This window comes from Azolla caroliniana, unplaced genomic scaffold (genome assembly GCF_043228905.1).
Source record: "Azolla caroliniana isolate FFs.n. ecotype wild unplaced genomic scaffold, voAzoCaro1.0.p SCAF_16, whole genome shotgun sequence".
NCBI lineage: Eukaryota > Viridiplantae > Streptophyta > Polypodiopsida > Salviniales > Salviniaceae > Azolla > Azolla caroliniana.
In genome coordinates this window covers 5,301,277-5,316,864 of record NW_028230451.1, presented here as the reverse complement: position 1 = coordinate 5,316,864, position 15,588 = coordinate 5,301,277, and the positions used below count along the sequence as shown (strand labels likewise).

The following is a 15,588-nucleotide window of genomic DNA, read 5'->3' as shown; positions in this document are numbered from 1 at the left end:
ACCTTACATTAATATGGACAAACAATATCATCTTATATCAATTCAAGAGAGACCAATGATGGTACATCGTAATAATAGAAAAGAGCTTTCATAGATAACATGTATTTTCCTCTTAGCAAGTAATTCATGAAGTATGAAATTGACCCCCCGAGAATGATTACGTGCGTCTCATCCTATATTTAGGAAATGCGCAAGAGATTACTGTCTCATCTTTCTTTATCCAAGTGTGAATATGTATATACTCTTAGAATATGTGAAACTACAATTGGTCATGTTATACCATAAAGAAAAGGATCGCTGTTAAACAGTAAATGTCTCTTGCATTTTGCCTTACCAAAAACCACTTGCATTTTTATCCCTCCTTACATTGCTTTTTTCCCTAGTTATTCATTTTGCAAGTTTTGAGTTGAATTAAATCATTGAGTTAGTAGGAGTTCCACACAAAAATTAGAAAACATATTTGTTGAAGTAGAATTTCTATATTTTTGGATACTTATCAAGAATAATCCCCTGTCCAAAACCAATTAGAATACTTGTCTCTAGAAGTAAATGCCCAAAAAACACTAAAACATATGGCAACATATTCGTGTTTTGTTGGATGCACAACAACATAACATGAGTTAGTTGTATTTTGGCACTTTCACTCATCGGAACACTAAAAACATGACAATATATTAATTAGTTTATATGAAAATTTTCTACATGCATCTCAAAGAAAATCCTACCTCAAACTCTATGAACTACAAGTAGCAAATTCACAACCCAATGTCCATAAATTCGATAATGGAATATATGCATGTGCACACATATAATTCTTACAAATTGTGATTTAAAAGGAGATTGTTCACGAGCCCATAATATATGTGATGCTAGATCAATGATTCTAATCTCTCGATGTTATGAACACTCCCCTTTTGGGCAAGTTAAAAAAGTATTCATTGCTCATTAGATTCCATTACCAATCAAGGAACCTAGACCAATATTAATATTAAGATATGTTGGCAAGAAAAAAAAAACTTACTGGGGTAATTTCTAGAAGGAAAACACCAAGAAGATCTAAGATAGTATTCCGTATTCCACAGTAAGAAGTATTTGAATTTAAATCGAAATTTGTAAAGACAGAAGTTACCCCAACAATATAGTTCTAGCATGTTGTGTTAGTTTCATATACATGGGTCGTTTTAGCATAGAATGATGGATAACATAACTACTACAAGGCACGAGAATCTTCATCTAATATGTTTCAAAGATATAAAAAGAGAAGTTCGCATTCGAAATAGGATTTGAGATCTAGACTAAGAGTAGATTGCGATTGAAACTAGAATGCGAACTTCTAGACATAACTACTACAAGGCACGAGAATCTTCATCTAATATGTTTCAAAGTTCCTTCCACACAAACAATGGTTTACCCCTGACCTCCAAGACAACAAAACAATGGAATTCTACATGCATACCATTTAGTGATGTTGCTTCATTCTCTAAAGAAGAAAATAAATAGAATCAGGTGATTATAATATGGATCAGTAGATATTATGTTTTACCATATAAAACTATAAAGTAATATATGGAAAGCAATGGTAACATCAAATAAATGTTCGTTCATATTTAGCAGGAGGACTTTGTTTCTAGAAAATTTCTATTTTCAAAGAAGCGCAAGATGAACACCTATCATGACTATGAAGTCAAGGAGATCATTTTTATTATCAATTCTGACGAAGATGGGATAACCCACAAATCATAATCATACATCAACATATAATACTTGGGAAGATTTTATTTCATTCTTGAAAAATGACAGTGAGCATCCTCACACTTATTAGCCTGTATTAAGAGACAAAAGGATGAAAATTTACTATACACCAAGAGTGTGTGCAAAATCTTTATCATGTTATTCACCATCTAATTCGCGTGTGCAATCCTGCACATCATTCATGTAAGTTCAATTGACATCACATAAAAACAACCATCTTTATCAACTGTTGTTTTTATTGTATAACAGCATAGGAAGTCTTGCTATCACAACCAAAAACCTGCACCCAAGGATACATGAATAGTTAGGAATTTCTTCTATCATAATTAGAAAAAAATTAAAAAATCATCGATATCATGGGATTTAGTGATACGGCAATACTCTTACCTCAGTGCCATAACCTTTCCCATACACATTTGCAAAGAGCTCCGAAGGATCAGGTTGAGGACTCTCCTACAACAACATTTCATTTGGAGAGAGATCAACATCATCCGATCAAATCCATATTGGGCGTAAGTAATAAATGATAAGTTGTCCTCTCAAATACGTAAAATTTTGAATTCTTTAAATTACCTTTGCTTCGGCCACTGCATCCTCGACCTCTTTTTTCACCTCCTTTTCGATGTTCTGCAGTGGAAGGTAACAAATTACTTAGAATAGTAAAAGCAATCTTAATGGAAATCAGCATCTTGGAAAATATAATTTAATAATTAATACCAATAATAAACACTGTACCTTCAACTCGGCGACCGTGGCAATCTCTTTTCCAAGGATAAGTTTCCTAATCCTCTCAATAGGATCACGCTCCTGTAGTTCAAACATGGCAAAAATTTGCTTTCATTCTGAAATGAACAATAAAACATTGTTTATTATAACCACAAGCTAACCTGTCGGACACCCGAAATCTCATCCCTGGTTCGGTAAGTACTTCCAGGGTCTGACATAGAGTGACCATGATACCTATATGTATCCATCTCGAGCATCTGTCAATTTCATACAAAAAACACTTCATATATCAAATTCCTAGGATAAATATGTGATTTCACCTTATATGCATGCCACAATGTGTATAAGATTCTCCTTCCCTTTACGCCTAGATGATCATGTAGCTTAAGAAAAGTGATGGAACTTGAACATAAGATTGCCCACTAGTTACCAAAGAATCTTCTACTTCCAATAATATATAATTATCCATCATTTTGTTCATAAACTGTCTTGCGAATATTGAAATTGGGAATTTTAACTTACGATCGGCCCTTTCGAAAGAGCATATTCCTTGGCAAACTTTATAGCTTCTTTCACAGCAAATGCATCCATGCCATCGACCTGAGACCACATGATGTAAAGCTACTTTATGCTCTATTCCAAATGCTAACAGACCACTCCCATTATTATATACCTTCAAACCAGGGACGTAGTCACCACGCTTGTAATATTCTGGACTTTTGGCTGCTCTCCATTCTGCAGTTCCCATACCATCTAATGGTATCCAAACCACACCATGGTTCAATTAAATTCCAGAATAAATATATAGGCAAAATAAAATGTGAATTAACCTAAATCATGGTTCAATAAAGATAAGGCCTACAAACATTTACGCTCTGTTACGCTCTGTTACAACGAGAGTCTCTTACCCAAGTACACACACACATTAATAATCTCTCTGTTGTCTTTGTGCTTTATATTTTACCATGGAAACCCAAGTTTGATCCTCACAACAGGTTTGGCCCCATGCCAAGCATCAAATTCAGTCATCCGATCCAGGAAACTCAAGTTTGCTCCTCGCCATGGGCCTAACCCCATCCCATACGTTGTATTCAGTTTCCCATGGACATTAGTAGTCTCTCTTTCTCTCTCTGGCTGTTATCTTTGTGGCTTACACTGTACCATTCAATTCATAAAATTGAGGGAACCCAAGTCCAATCCCATGGACGTTAATCTCTATCTCACATTGGCAGTTTACATTGTCGCATCAAATTCATAACTCGAGAGAAAAATCATGTTTGAGTTCCATCCTATACATCTCTCTCTCTCTCAGCAAGCAGAAAGGCAGTTTACACCAGACACCAAAGTCATAAATATACCCATGCTATCTATCTATCCTTCTTCATCAAAAAAAAATTTAAGTAAATCAAAGCAAAGCAGAAGAAAAAGAATCCCTCACAATGGTTATTCTCGCAAATGTAGACCGCAGGGAGATCCCAGAGGGCTGCAATGTTGAGGGATTCAAACAGTTGTCCTTGGTTGGCTGCACCATCACCATAGAGAGCAAACGTGGCTGCTCTTACCTTGTCATACTTCTGTGCGAATGACAAACCGACACCAAGGGGTATCTGAGCTCCAACAATTCCATGTCCACCATAGAAACCGTTCTCTTTCTTATAAAAATGCATAGATCCTCCCTTCCCTAGTGTACACCCATCTTTTCTACCCATCAGCTCTGCAAACACTTCCTTCAGTGTTCCTCCACGCCCAAGGTACGTGCAATGGTCTCTGTAAGCGGTGATGATGTTGTCCTGGCGAGTTAGGGCAGCCTCCATACCTATGCAGATGGCTTCTTGGCCATCGTAGAGATGGCAGAAACCTCTGATGAGCTTCGATTTGTATAGCTGATCTGCTGCGATCTCCATCCTTCGCATCCGAGACATGTCTCTGAAGAATCCGAGAACCTCCTTGGGTGAAGTCTCAGAGGTCTGAGATGGTGGTTCGATGTTGTGGCCTTTGAATGGCACTGCAATTTCCACAGTGAAAGGAGTGGTATCCTCCTCAGACGAGGAAGAAGACGAAAAGGATCTGGCAGATATGGAAGACAAAGCTTGATAGGAAGAGAAAGAAGTCGACGAAGATGCGAGACAAGGGTACGTGGACCGGAGGAGATGACGAAGGTTACTCATCTGAGGCGCCATGGAGAAGGCTCCCTTTCAGTACCTCTGCGCACACGGGGAGAGGCAACTTCCTTGTTCTTCCCTTCCTTTCTTCTCTGCAAAACCCTAGCCTTGCTTCTCTGCTAAACCCTAGCCTTCCTTGCTTGCTTCTGCACACAGAGAGAGAGAGAGAGAGAGAGAGAGAGAGAGAGAAGAGGTAGAAGAGGAGGCTTTCTGTAGGAACCCCCCTGCCCTGCTCCTGCTGCTCACTGTACTGTTCTGTTCTGTGTGATCTATGATTGTATCAGAAACAGAGAGAGAGAAAGAGAGATTGGTGTTTTGGAGGAGAAATAGGAAATTCCCAAAATACCCTTTTTCCTCACTTTTCAATAAATTTCAAAGCGGATGCCCCTTCACCTTCATGAGAAGGCAGACACACACACACACACACACACACACCCCTCTTTTTTCTTCTTCTTCTTCTTCTTCTTCTTCTTCTTAACACATACATACATACATCTCCTATGTGAGCAGAGAAGGCTCCTCTGCCTGCCTTTCAGACCCCTTTCTTAACCCCAGAAGACTTCCGCTTTTCCACACACACACACACAGTAAAATCTCTAGTCTACACACAACTGGAAGAGCTCTGCCCTGATCTTCTTCATTCGTTTGCTTTTTTCCTATAAAGATAGAGGAGGAAATATTATGAAAGTGTTGCGCGATTAGACGATGCCCTAGGTAAGTTGCCCCAGTAAAAAAGAAGAAGTAAAGAGTTATATAGGAGGGCTTGGAGATATGTGTGTACATTAGCTATTTATCTATCGAAATGTGAAGTGGCTATAAGCATGGAATCTGTTTTCGCGAGCACGTGACAAATGAGCTTCTTAATTCCATCGCTCTTTTGTGTATGAAAGGGAGCTTCTTTTAAAGGTCCCCTTTTCGTTCTTTGTATGACCATTCAAAAAACATGGATCATGGCCCAATAAATGACAATCCATAACACCCATGCATGTTCCATACATGATGTGTGGATGACTCATCCATGAGATATGAGTTGCCTATATTTGTTTAAAAAAATGAATCAAATGTAATAAAAAAACTTAGCATACTAACAACATTGAAATAAATCATGTATGTATTAATAGAGATTAGCCTACATTTAGAAGCAAAAAAAAACTTTGAAAAACTTTTGCGTGGTAGTTTTTCTTCCTTTAAGGATCATGGGTTCTCTTGAATTCATTTGCCAAATTTGTTTCCTTATTTCCTTCAATGGGATTGTGTTCACTTCTACCACAAACACTTCATCCTCCTCCAAGAAGAATGTGTTCGTCCATGTTTGAGTGTCGATGTGGACAAGTATCTCACTTCATATTGGACACAAATCTAGTGAATCGCCATGTCACTCAGAAGCATCACTGTTATCACAATATTTTAAAGGAATGTGGTGTAATCAAACATATACTCATGGGGGGACTTTTGTTTATGTTAATGATTCTATTGATGGGTATATAAATATATATGTAGCAACAAGATGGGTTTATGTTAACTATATACCAATGATTTGTTTTTATTAATCCCATGACATTGGTTAGATTAATGAGAATCATTTTGCAAACAACTCTTTATCTGTGAACATGGATCATAAACCTTATAGATGTTCATGGGTATGTCATGGATGTGTAAATTATCTCTCGGGAAATAACATGATCAAGGTAATTCATGGTTGTTGTATAGATGGTTGCTATGGATGGTCTTAGATGGGCCATGGATGTGTCATCAATTTCACGGACATGTTGTGGAATATTTCATGTATGGGTCGTGCATTTGTCATTGAGAGAAAAGGGTCTACTTTAAAAGCATGTCATTAATCCAAAGTGTCAAAATGCTTACCTCTTAAAGGAATAACCTCATATACTATGTGCACAATGTGCTATGCAAAGAACAAAAGTAGTATTGTGATGTGGGTCTCTTTAAAAGGTCATTAAATTTTCAGTTCTAAATCATGTTAAAACACACAAAGTTGTGCAACAATATAAGAACAATTCAACATATCTAGATCATGATCAAATTGAAGACAAACATATTCTCCCCATAAACCGTTGCATTGCACTACATTGACTTCATCATATTATTGTAAATACTAGGTGCAAAAACTTTGGTAAATAAAAAGTTCATACACATACTTGCTTGCCTTTTTACAATTATTATTACCTAGGTAATTTAGGCTATATTTTGATTGAGTTCCCTAATAAAAACCCACAAAGGGATGACACTTAATCAATGGGCTCAACAAAAATGGGGTAAACAAAATTTTTCCCAATGGAATTTTTGTTGATTACCTCATAGGTTAATTCAAGACTCCTAAATTACTCAAAAGAGATGAAATCTCCTCATTGTATTTGTGACCAATGTTATGCACCGAAACTCTGCCAATCATCGATAGAATACTCATTGGTATTACCACAACGTCAAGAAAATGCACCAACAAAGGCATCGTCCCTTTCAAGGGAGGTCCTTGATTGCCCATTCAATATCTTAGTAAGAGTTGTTGCGATTGTTTGGAGAGTTGTGGAGAATCTAAGTAGAACAAATTAGAACATACTTGTGAGTGGGTAAGACATCAAGAGTGTGCAACATCTCCTTCAGTCTCTCGTTTTGATTAGATGTCTGAAACATTCGTGTTGTAGACAATTTGCTCTCAAATATATAAAGATAGAGAGAACACCATAAGACCGATGGTCCTAGTTACCATTTGTACTAGACATATATGCCAAGGCTAGGAGATTAAGTGTCAATTAACCTAACCTAGGATTGAAATGTATGGTTGTCTCAAAGCACAATGTATGGGAATATGTTAGAGTAGAGCACAAGTTACAAACATGGATGACATAAGGGCAAAGGGAGAAAATATAGAAATAAGATAATCCTCGCACTTTCACGATCATCAATAAGATCATCTTACATTTTATTCAATAGATGTAAGCTTCCTATGCTTTAAATGATCATCCAACCACCATCCAAAGCCAATAAAATGTACTTTGCTTTTGATTCCATCCTATCCAATGACCCTTCCCTACCGAGTACACAATTATCTTTGTTATGAGATCCTTCATTACTTCTACACTAAAAGGCACCATTAAAAGTTTAGAAAAATATATTCTATAATGGTCTTAGGTCAAAAGATTGTGCATGAAGAATACCTTAATTGGAAATAAACAATACATAGTCGTTCAAACACAAATGTGAAAGTATGCATGATGCGAGAGACTTTAGATAACCTAAATGTTATTGGCTATACGCATTCATAAACTTACACGAGACATTATAAATCTAAATATATAAACATGAGGTGTTGTAGTAACAACATTGAACAAACCTACATTCAAGTCCAAAGCAATGGGTTTTTATCATAGAAATCTTCACATGTTTAGTTCGAGCGCATGAACATTGACAACTATGCATTGAAAGAATGGTTATGTAAAAATGACATTGTCGTTTCTTTTAGGGTTTAGTTGAAAATGATAGCATTGTCCTTTAGAAGTTAATGTTATAGAATATGCATGAATTCACATGGTTCATAAAAAGCAGAATGTTGAAAGCCCATTAGTGTTCCTACAATTCTTTAGATAACAAGGATACGGGCAAGCATAATTCATGATCATTTTGTTGGTTAAAATGTGCAAAAAATCATAACATATGATCTCTATGAAATAGAACATGAATATGAGAATTGTGCAAAACATATACTCAATGCGGAGCAAAACGAGGTGATTAAAATTGTGAGAGCATATTTGAGTGTCTGAAAAATGCAAGACCAAGAATTTTTCTAAATAATTTCATATAAACAAGCTTATATGTGAAATCTTGAAGCAATAATAACAAACATGAGGCAACGGGACAACTCCTACAAAATAAATCAATGTTGAGCAATATGTTCATTACATTGCTCATTGGGCAATACTAAAACAAAAATATCTTAAAGATCAACCATAACTTCTTGTGAGGTATCTATGTTGCTTGCATCAATTCAATGTTTTAGAATTCACAAATGCTCATAAATACACATGAAATGTTTTATTATACTTCATTTCCACAACACATTTTGACATTGTGAGACCCATGTTAGATACGATTGTGCAAACGAACTCGACTCCATTGAACCCAATGATAGAACTACATATTCTAGTGTCCCCAATTTGAGGGCATCAATCACTAACATGAGTTTCCCAAAAGAAATATCTTTAAAGTCACGCAATAGCTTCATAGGTTTTGAACGTTGTTATTTGAAAGCTTTTCATGATCAAGCATCTCGAGGAAGTTATTAACACCACAAAGTGAGATGGAGGGATAACGCAATATTCATCCCCATCTCCTTGCTATTGGAGATTTTGGAGCTCGAGTTTATAAATGTGTGGTGATAGAAATGTTGGTGTTCGTTTATTTGCTATCGCATTTCTATCACACAAGGTTGAACCCATTGATTTGGACTTGAAATATTAGACAACATAAATCTCAGTGTCACAAGATTAGGTCAATGCTCATTTAAAAAATTTAGCAAGAGATAAGACCAACATTTCTATTGCATGGTTCTCGTCTACCTATTTCTTTGTGGAAACATTTGGTTGCACTATCTAGATCACTTGAAATTTGAATAAATATGGTATTGTGCTTGAGCTCAAAACCCACGTGATGTTCCATGTTTTGTCCAACTTGATGACCTTGGACGAAAATAAGATTGCCCAAACATTTTGGAGCCGTATATATGCTAAAGCCAATGCTTGACAGCGTAGTTTGTATCAAGCCTTCGACCAGACAATTTCAAGGGTTTATTAAAAGTGCGAAAGTTGGAGAAGAATGTAAGGGTACCCAAAGGTGGTTATTTAGCGAACTAGAAAGTGACTTTTAGCCTATAGGCCCAACACAAGCACAAAGCTTCACGTACATTCTAACGAAAAAATCAAGAATGCAGTTGAGCAAGCATCAAAGGACAAAGCGCGAATCTTCACGTACATTCAAATGAATAAATCGAGAATGCAGTTGGGTCAGCAGCATCAAAGGGAGCATTACGAAGCCACGGACGGCCGGGAAGGGGGACGACGGAATTCGACCAGAGAAGTACAATATTTTCGATGGGGGCGGAAGGAGGAGGGAGAAAGCGCGAGAATGGAAGGCCGGCAAAACACGGGGAGCGGGGATGTCCGGGGGAGGCGGACGAGGAAGGAATGGGCGGACAAAAATAGGATATGATACACGAGATGATGCATGCACGCTCGCACGCGCCTTTGGATCGAGACAATATATATACATACATACATATAGAGTCATCTTTCGATGGAACAAACAAACAAACAAGTTACAAATGTTAAGATGTTAAGAAAGACTATTGAGTTTTAAAGAAAAATCAGACAAATATATGTATACACATACATATAAACCCTAGTCCACACTTCCTTGAGCCACTAGGGTTTTGGCGAAGAAGAAGAAGAAGAAGAAGAAGAAGAAGAAGAAGATCAGAAGAAAGAACAGAGCTTCTCTCCCTTTCTTCCATAGCTGCTGCAGAGGAATTCGATTAGCCATGGCCTTCCAAGCTGCACGCACAGCCCTCCGGCGCTCATCTTCTCAGTCCTCGCTATTAGCATCCAGAGGCCTCAGAGAAATGGCGCCTCCTTCTCCTTCTCCTTCTCCTTCGTCTTCTTCTCAGTGGAGCAGACAAGGTAGCATCGGCCTGTCTTCTTCCTCCTCCTCCTCCTCCTCCATCTTGGAAGCAACGAAGCAACAACAGGGCCATTCTTATTCTACCTCCTCTGCGGCAGCGTCGGTCTCCCCCACCCCCACGCCTGGTCCCTCCGATTTCATACCTGGCCACGCTGACGCCGCCGGGACCGCCAATTTCGCCCGGAAGATCGGGGCCCGGGCGGCCCCCGGACACTTCCGCAGCCTCCGCCTGGGCGGCACGGTCGGAGACCTCGTCCTCTCCTCCATCGGCATGGGCACCTACGGCGGCCCCGAGACCGACATCTGCGATCGCGAATATGTCGAATCCCTCACCAGAGGTATGTCCCTTGGTCTTAACCTAATCGATTGCGCATCCAACTATCGCACCATGCACAGCGAGCTCGCGCTCGGGAAATGCATCTCCCTTGCCATCAAGCAAGGCGTGATCAGCCGTAACGAGGTCATCATTTGCTCCAAAGCCGGCTTCCTCTCGTTCGATTATAGAGAAGACATCGATCCTTACACCTACATCGACAACAAGTATATCAACACGAATCTCTTCACTCGGGAGGAGTTCGTCGGCGGTTGCCATTGCCTCTCGCCCGCGTTCCTCAAAAACCAGGTCGAGGTCAGCCGGCGCAATCTCGGGCTCGAGACCATCGACATTTACTTTGTGCACAACCCCGAGACGCAACTCAACATGGTGTCGAGGTCGACGGTGTTGGGCCGGATGAAAGGGGCTTTCCAAGCGATGGAAGAGTTGTGTTCCGAAGGGAAGATCACCGCGTATGGTGTGGCCACATGGAATGCGTTCCGCGTGAACTCGAGCGGGAAACAACACCTGCCTCTCGAAGAGCTCATGTCGTACGCGAAGGAGATTGCCGGAGAAGGCCATCATTTCAAGGTTGTCCAAGCACCTTACAATGGGAAGCTTCAAGAGGCGGCGAACCAACCCACTCAAGCTATACGAGGCAAACGGATGCCTCTTTTCCATGCTGCCCATCATCTTGGCCTCTCAGTCATAGCGTCATCGAGCTTGGATAACGGGTATTTGACAAGGAGCTTGAATCCTGATATCCGTGCCAAGTTTCCTGAACTCGGGGAGAATCGTACCAATGCACAATGTGCAATCCAATTTGCAAGAACCACACCTGGGGTATTGGCTACTCTAGTAGGTATGCGGACCATGTCTCATCTTGAAGAGAATACTACTCTTATTGGAATCCCTGCCAATTCTCGCTCGGGATGACGTAGTCAATTATTGAGCCTTTTTCGTTGGACTTTGGATCGTATAACATTTCCTCGGTTAGTTTTCCATTTTGCTTGCTTTTCAAGTCTGTTATGAGAATCGTTTAGCCTTACATCTATTATGAGATTCATAGCTTATAAGCATGTAAAGCTTGGAACACACTCCTAGAAAGAGTAAAAGAAAAAGGTTTATAGAATGCTATCTTTAGGTATATATGACATGGATGAATGTTTGTAGTATTCTTCTTTGCTTATTTTATTTTGGATTCTGATACGATGCTCCTTTCAGTCTCTCAGAAACTGAATGATTGTCATCATCATCCTAGGAAAGCCATAACTATTTTTGTATTGGAATACTGAATTTTATCGTCCGTGCGAGCTTTCTATATAGTGGGTTCCCTTAGCAGTTGCTTTGTTTGCAAATCCTTCTGAATCCAAATACATGTACTTATTTTATGTAGCGAATTTTTATGAAATTTTCACTTTTCAATCATGTGTCAAAATGTATCCGATTGTGTTTAGTTTTAGCTTTATTCACGGCCAGACTTTTTGATTTCAATGTCTGAAGTTTAATTGATTCCACACTGCACATTCAATTAACAGATCTTTTGGTTTTGATTACATTGACGAAAATTCGTTGAATCATGGATCTGATGTCTCATTGTGTTGCCATAATTAGAACATGTCAAGCCTGCATTTATCAATAAGAGCAAATTTTGATTTAAAAAGTGTAATCTTTCTAGGAGTGAGTAATCCTTCCAAGAATGTCACTAAGTGTCTTTGAAATGTTAATAAGTCACTCTGTAATTTCTGATTATATGAATTGGAATGTGTTGCTTTGCATCATTTCAAAGTGGCACACACTTTTGGACGCATCTTTAAATGTTAATAAATTGTTTGGTTCTATCATTGTCCAAGCACTGTTTTCTGTGTATCTTGAGTTCCAAGCATCATCAGTATATTGTTATGTGGGCTGAATGTTTATACTGCTATAAGCCTATACCTACTAGGCATGCTCCGGAACTGCCAAAATTTCATATGTAACTGATAACCTCATCTATAGAGTGGGTTATAGTAGGCATCCTTATTTTGCCCCAATTGTGTTGGCCACAACCTCAAAACAACCAAAATGTGTGTGTGTGTGTGAGAGAGAGAGATTTTATTATGGTGTGGAACCAAAATTCCATCATTTTTGCATAGTGTGGTTGTAATTGAATAGTGACTCTCGATGCTAAAGAATTGTATTGATAAAAGTTGCAATAGAGAGTGCGTATTGTGTTTGTGAGAGGAATGTGTGTAGGGAGTAGGCCAGATTGCTATGTGTGCAAAACAAACTTGTATGTGGTCGAATTCTTGCACATTGTATCAAAATGTGATACTTTTTTTACTCCCACACATGTTCTAGGCAAAGATGCATAGTTGACGAGTCTCCTCACTTGTGTCTTAATGCCCCGTTTCACATAAAAGAGAATGTATGTTGAGTTGTGTCGGGGGCCAGGGCAATGGTATGGATGGCAGTCAAAGTGATGTGCTCTAGCATTTATTGATGAGTTGTGATTTCTCCATTTCAATCATAATATGGTTTTGCAGATTAGTGAGACTTTTGTAATAATTTGTGAACAATGAGCCTCTACATCGTTCCCAAGGTGTGATACATGGGTGTTGCATATAATCCTTATTCACAAGAGAATCTATTGACATATCATGAAGCAAATGTTGATGCATCCCATTTTCCAAACCATTTCTTTCTATATTCTATCAATTTCTAACTCAAAATTTTGCTTGTGTTTGTTTTGAATATTTTTACTTGCCACGAGATCCTATGAAATCGATGAGACGTTTCTTTTTAAACCTTTAGCATGTACTCGATTATCCTTTCCATGACCATAATCTCAACGTAAAGTGATATGGTTTCAAGACGTTGAAACATGTATGACACTCGTGGGTTGGGTTCACTTGAAGAAACTTCATAAGGAAGTGGTTTTGGACATTTAAATCTATCTCATTAGACTTAGGCATGCTACTATGCTATAATTCAAACTCATACAGAAGCACTGGTTTACCAATGTGCCAAAGCGGGTTTTCTTGAGAACACAATACATAATTTCTCCACCATTGAATATGTTCTCAAATGCATAGTAAGTCATGTTTCCCACTTCGAAATAGTGGCTAGCACATTCATTCCCTCTAATCATAGAGGGAACGTCACTATCAAGCTATTTGAAGCTTTCTATACTTTAAAGTGGCTCATTATTGTAAAATGCATGAGAGAGAGGGAGAGGGAGAGGGAGAGGGAGAGAGATTTCTTTGATTGGTGTTCCTAAAAGACATTCCACAATGGCATCTTGTAAATTAAGAGGATATGTATGGAGTAATAGTGAGGTGAGGAAATTGGGTATAGAGCCTAGGACATAGAGAGAGAGAGAGAGAGAGAGAGAGAGAGAGAGAGAGAGAGAGAGAGAGGTGTCTCATTTGCATTAAATATGCTTTCCACATCTCTTCAACTGAACCCAATCCTTGCATGAATTCCTCTCACAACCACAATGTGCACTCTTGATTGCAACATTCATTGGTAAAGTTCTTGACCATTGAGAGTCACTACTCACTTTCACACGTATCACGTGAAATGTAATATTTTTGGTCTCATAGGTCATATTTGACCTCCGAAGACAATAATATAATCTATCTATCTATCTATCTATCTCTAATTCTACAAGAAATCTTCAATCTATCCTCACATTGTAGCATTGGAGGTAAGAAGTTGGGCGAATACTTAATATTCCCCTTGATCTCGTGGGTGCGCACTTTAGAGTGCATTAAGGCAGGTGCCATGTTGGGTGACAAGCACTCTTGGTTTTGGATGGAGCAATGTGTTTCGGTGAGGGTAATATGTGTTCATCAAATGCATAATTGGCAACATAAGACATATCCTATCGCGTTAATGTGGATAGCCCTTAACGTTAATTGTTTTGGTAGGCAAGGTGTGCAACTTTATATGTTTTGCATACGCGAGTTTTGATTTTGGGTGAATTTCAGCATTTTTTGGGAATTACCTTTATGCTATATTTTAGTTGTCACCAATACCTTCACTTGCGACATTGTTGAGGTACCCTTGTACACCGTTGGCAATGATTCCACAAATGCTCATTCAATGCTTGTCTCGGAGCTCGGGTTCATGGAGAAGTGAAAACTAGTGGACTAGGGCTTGTCAAAGTATCCATTACCTCATTGGATGTATCACAATGTCCAACAAATTGTGTTAAATCTTCCTCATGTAGGTTAATTGTAGGGACGTTGATGACAAGGGATGTGGGATTTGATAAGGATCCCCTTAGAAGGTAATTGGCTCAGGGTTACACCCTATACTAAGAGTTTTGGCTAAAGATCATCGATGATTCATAAGACTACCAATTGGGCACTTGGCTCTATCATACACTTGCTTTAGTCACACCAATAATGTCAAAAGATACATGATTATGACAAGGTTCCTATATGCATTCATTAGGCCTCAATGTGAGTCTTACTAGTGTAAGTGGTCACTGTACAAGCAAGTGACCCTATACAATAGATAATGTTGGTATCTAGGCTCAAGAGGGAATCATTCCATTCTACTAAGGTTGGCAAACCCAAGTGTAACCAATGTTCATACGAGAGGGTGGTGATACTAGTGTCCACGTCAACTAAAGCTATGGTGATTCGCCCATGGATTATGTTAAAGAGGTGAGAAGTTGGCTTTTATTGTGGACATGTGTTAGGCTATTTGTGGGACCCATGCTTCCCAATGTTGTTTGTGTTTACCATGAAGCAATCAAGAAATAAGCCATCCTCATCACCACATTGGGCTGTGATGGGGTGAATTTTGTCTACACTAGCAAGCATATGCACTTAGTTCATGACCAAATCATATCATGTGGTCTAAACCATAATGTTCCTCTTCTATGCAATCCTCATCACTATTTTCTTCATTTGCTAGCTAGTAGCAACTCCATAGATTGTCATCCATGAGTGA

The 15,588-nt window shown here is 38.8% G+C and overlaps 2 protein-coding genes across 2 annotated transcripts; one reads left to right on the top strand and one right to left on the bottom strand.

Annotated features, from left to right (window-relative positions):
- Nucleotides 1-1,721: 1,721 nt before the first annotated feature.
- On the bottom strand, nucleotides 1,722-4,748 carry LOC147853762 (pyruvate dehydrogenase E1 component subunit alpha-1, mitochondrial-like). The gene is made up of 8 exons (XM_087332247.1): nucleotides 3,917-4,748; nucleotides 3,152-3,231; nucleotides 3,001-3,078; nucleotides 2,640-2,735; nucleotides 2,488-2,559; nucleotides 2,326-2,379; nucleotides 2,140-2,205; nucleotides 1,722-2,032 (listed from the first exon to the last, which is right to left on the bottom strand). The coding sequence occupies exons 1-8, from the start codon at nucleotides 4,656-4,658 to the stop codon at nucleotides 1,988-1,990; spliced, it is 1,233 nt and encodes a 410-aa protein (XP_087188373.1). The 5' UTR covers nucleotides 4,659-4,748; the 3' UTR covers nucleotides 1,722-1,987.
- Nucleotides 4,749-10,120: 5,372 nt separating this feature from the next.
- Nucleotides 10,121-12,069, top strand: LOC147853761 (uncharacterized). Its single transcript, XM_087332558.1, has one exon. The coding sequence runs from the start codon at nucleotides 10,192-10,194 to the stop codon at nucleotides 11,578-11,580; it is 1,389 nt and encodes a 462-aa protein (XP_087188684.1). The 5' UTR covers nucleotides 10,121-10,191; the 3' UTR covers nucleotides 11,581-12,069.
- Nucleotides 12,070-15,588: the final 3,519 nt, after the last annotated feature.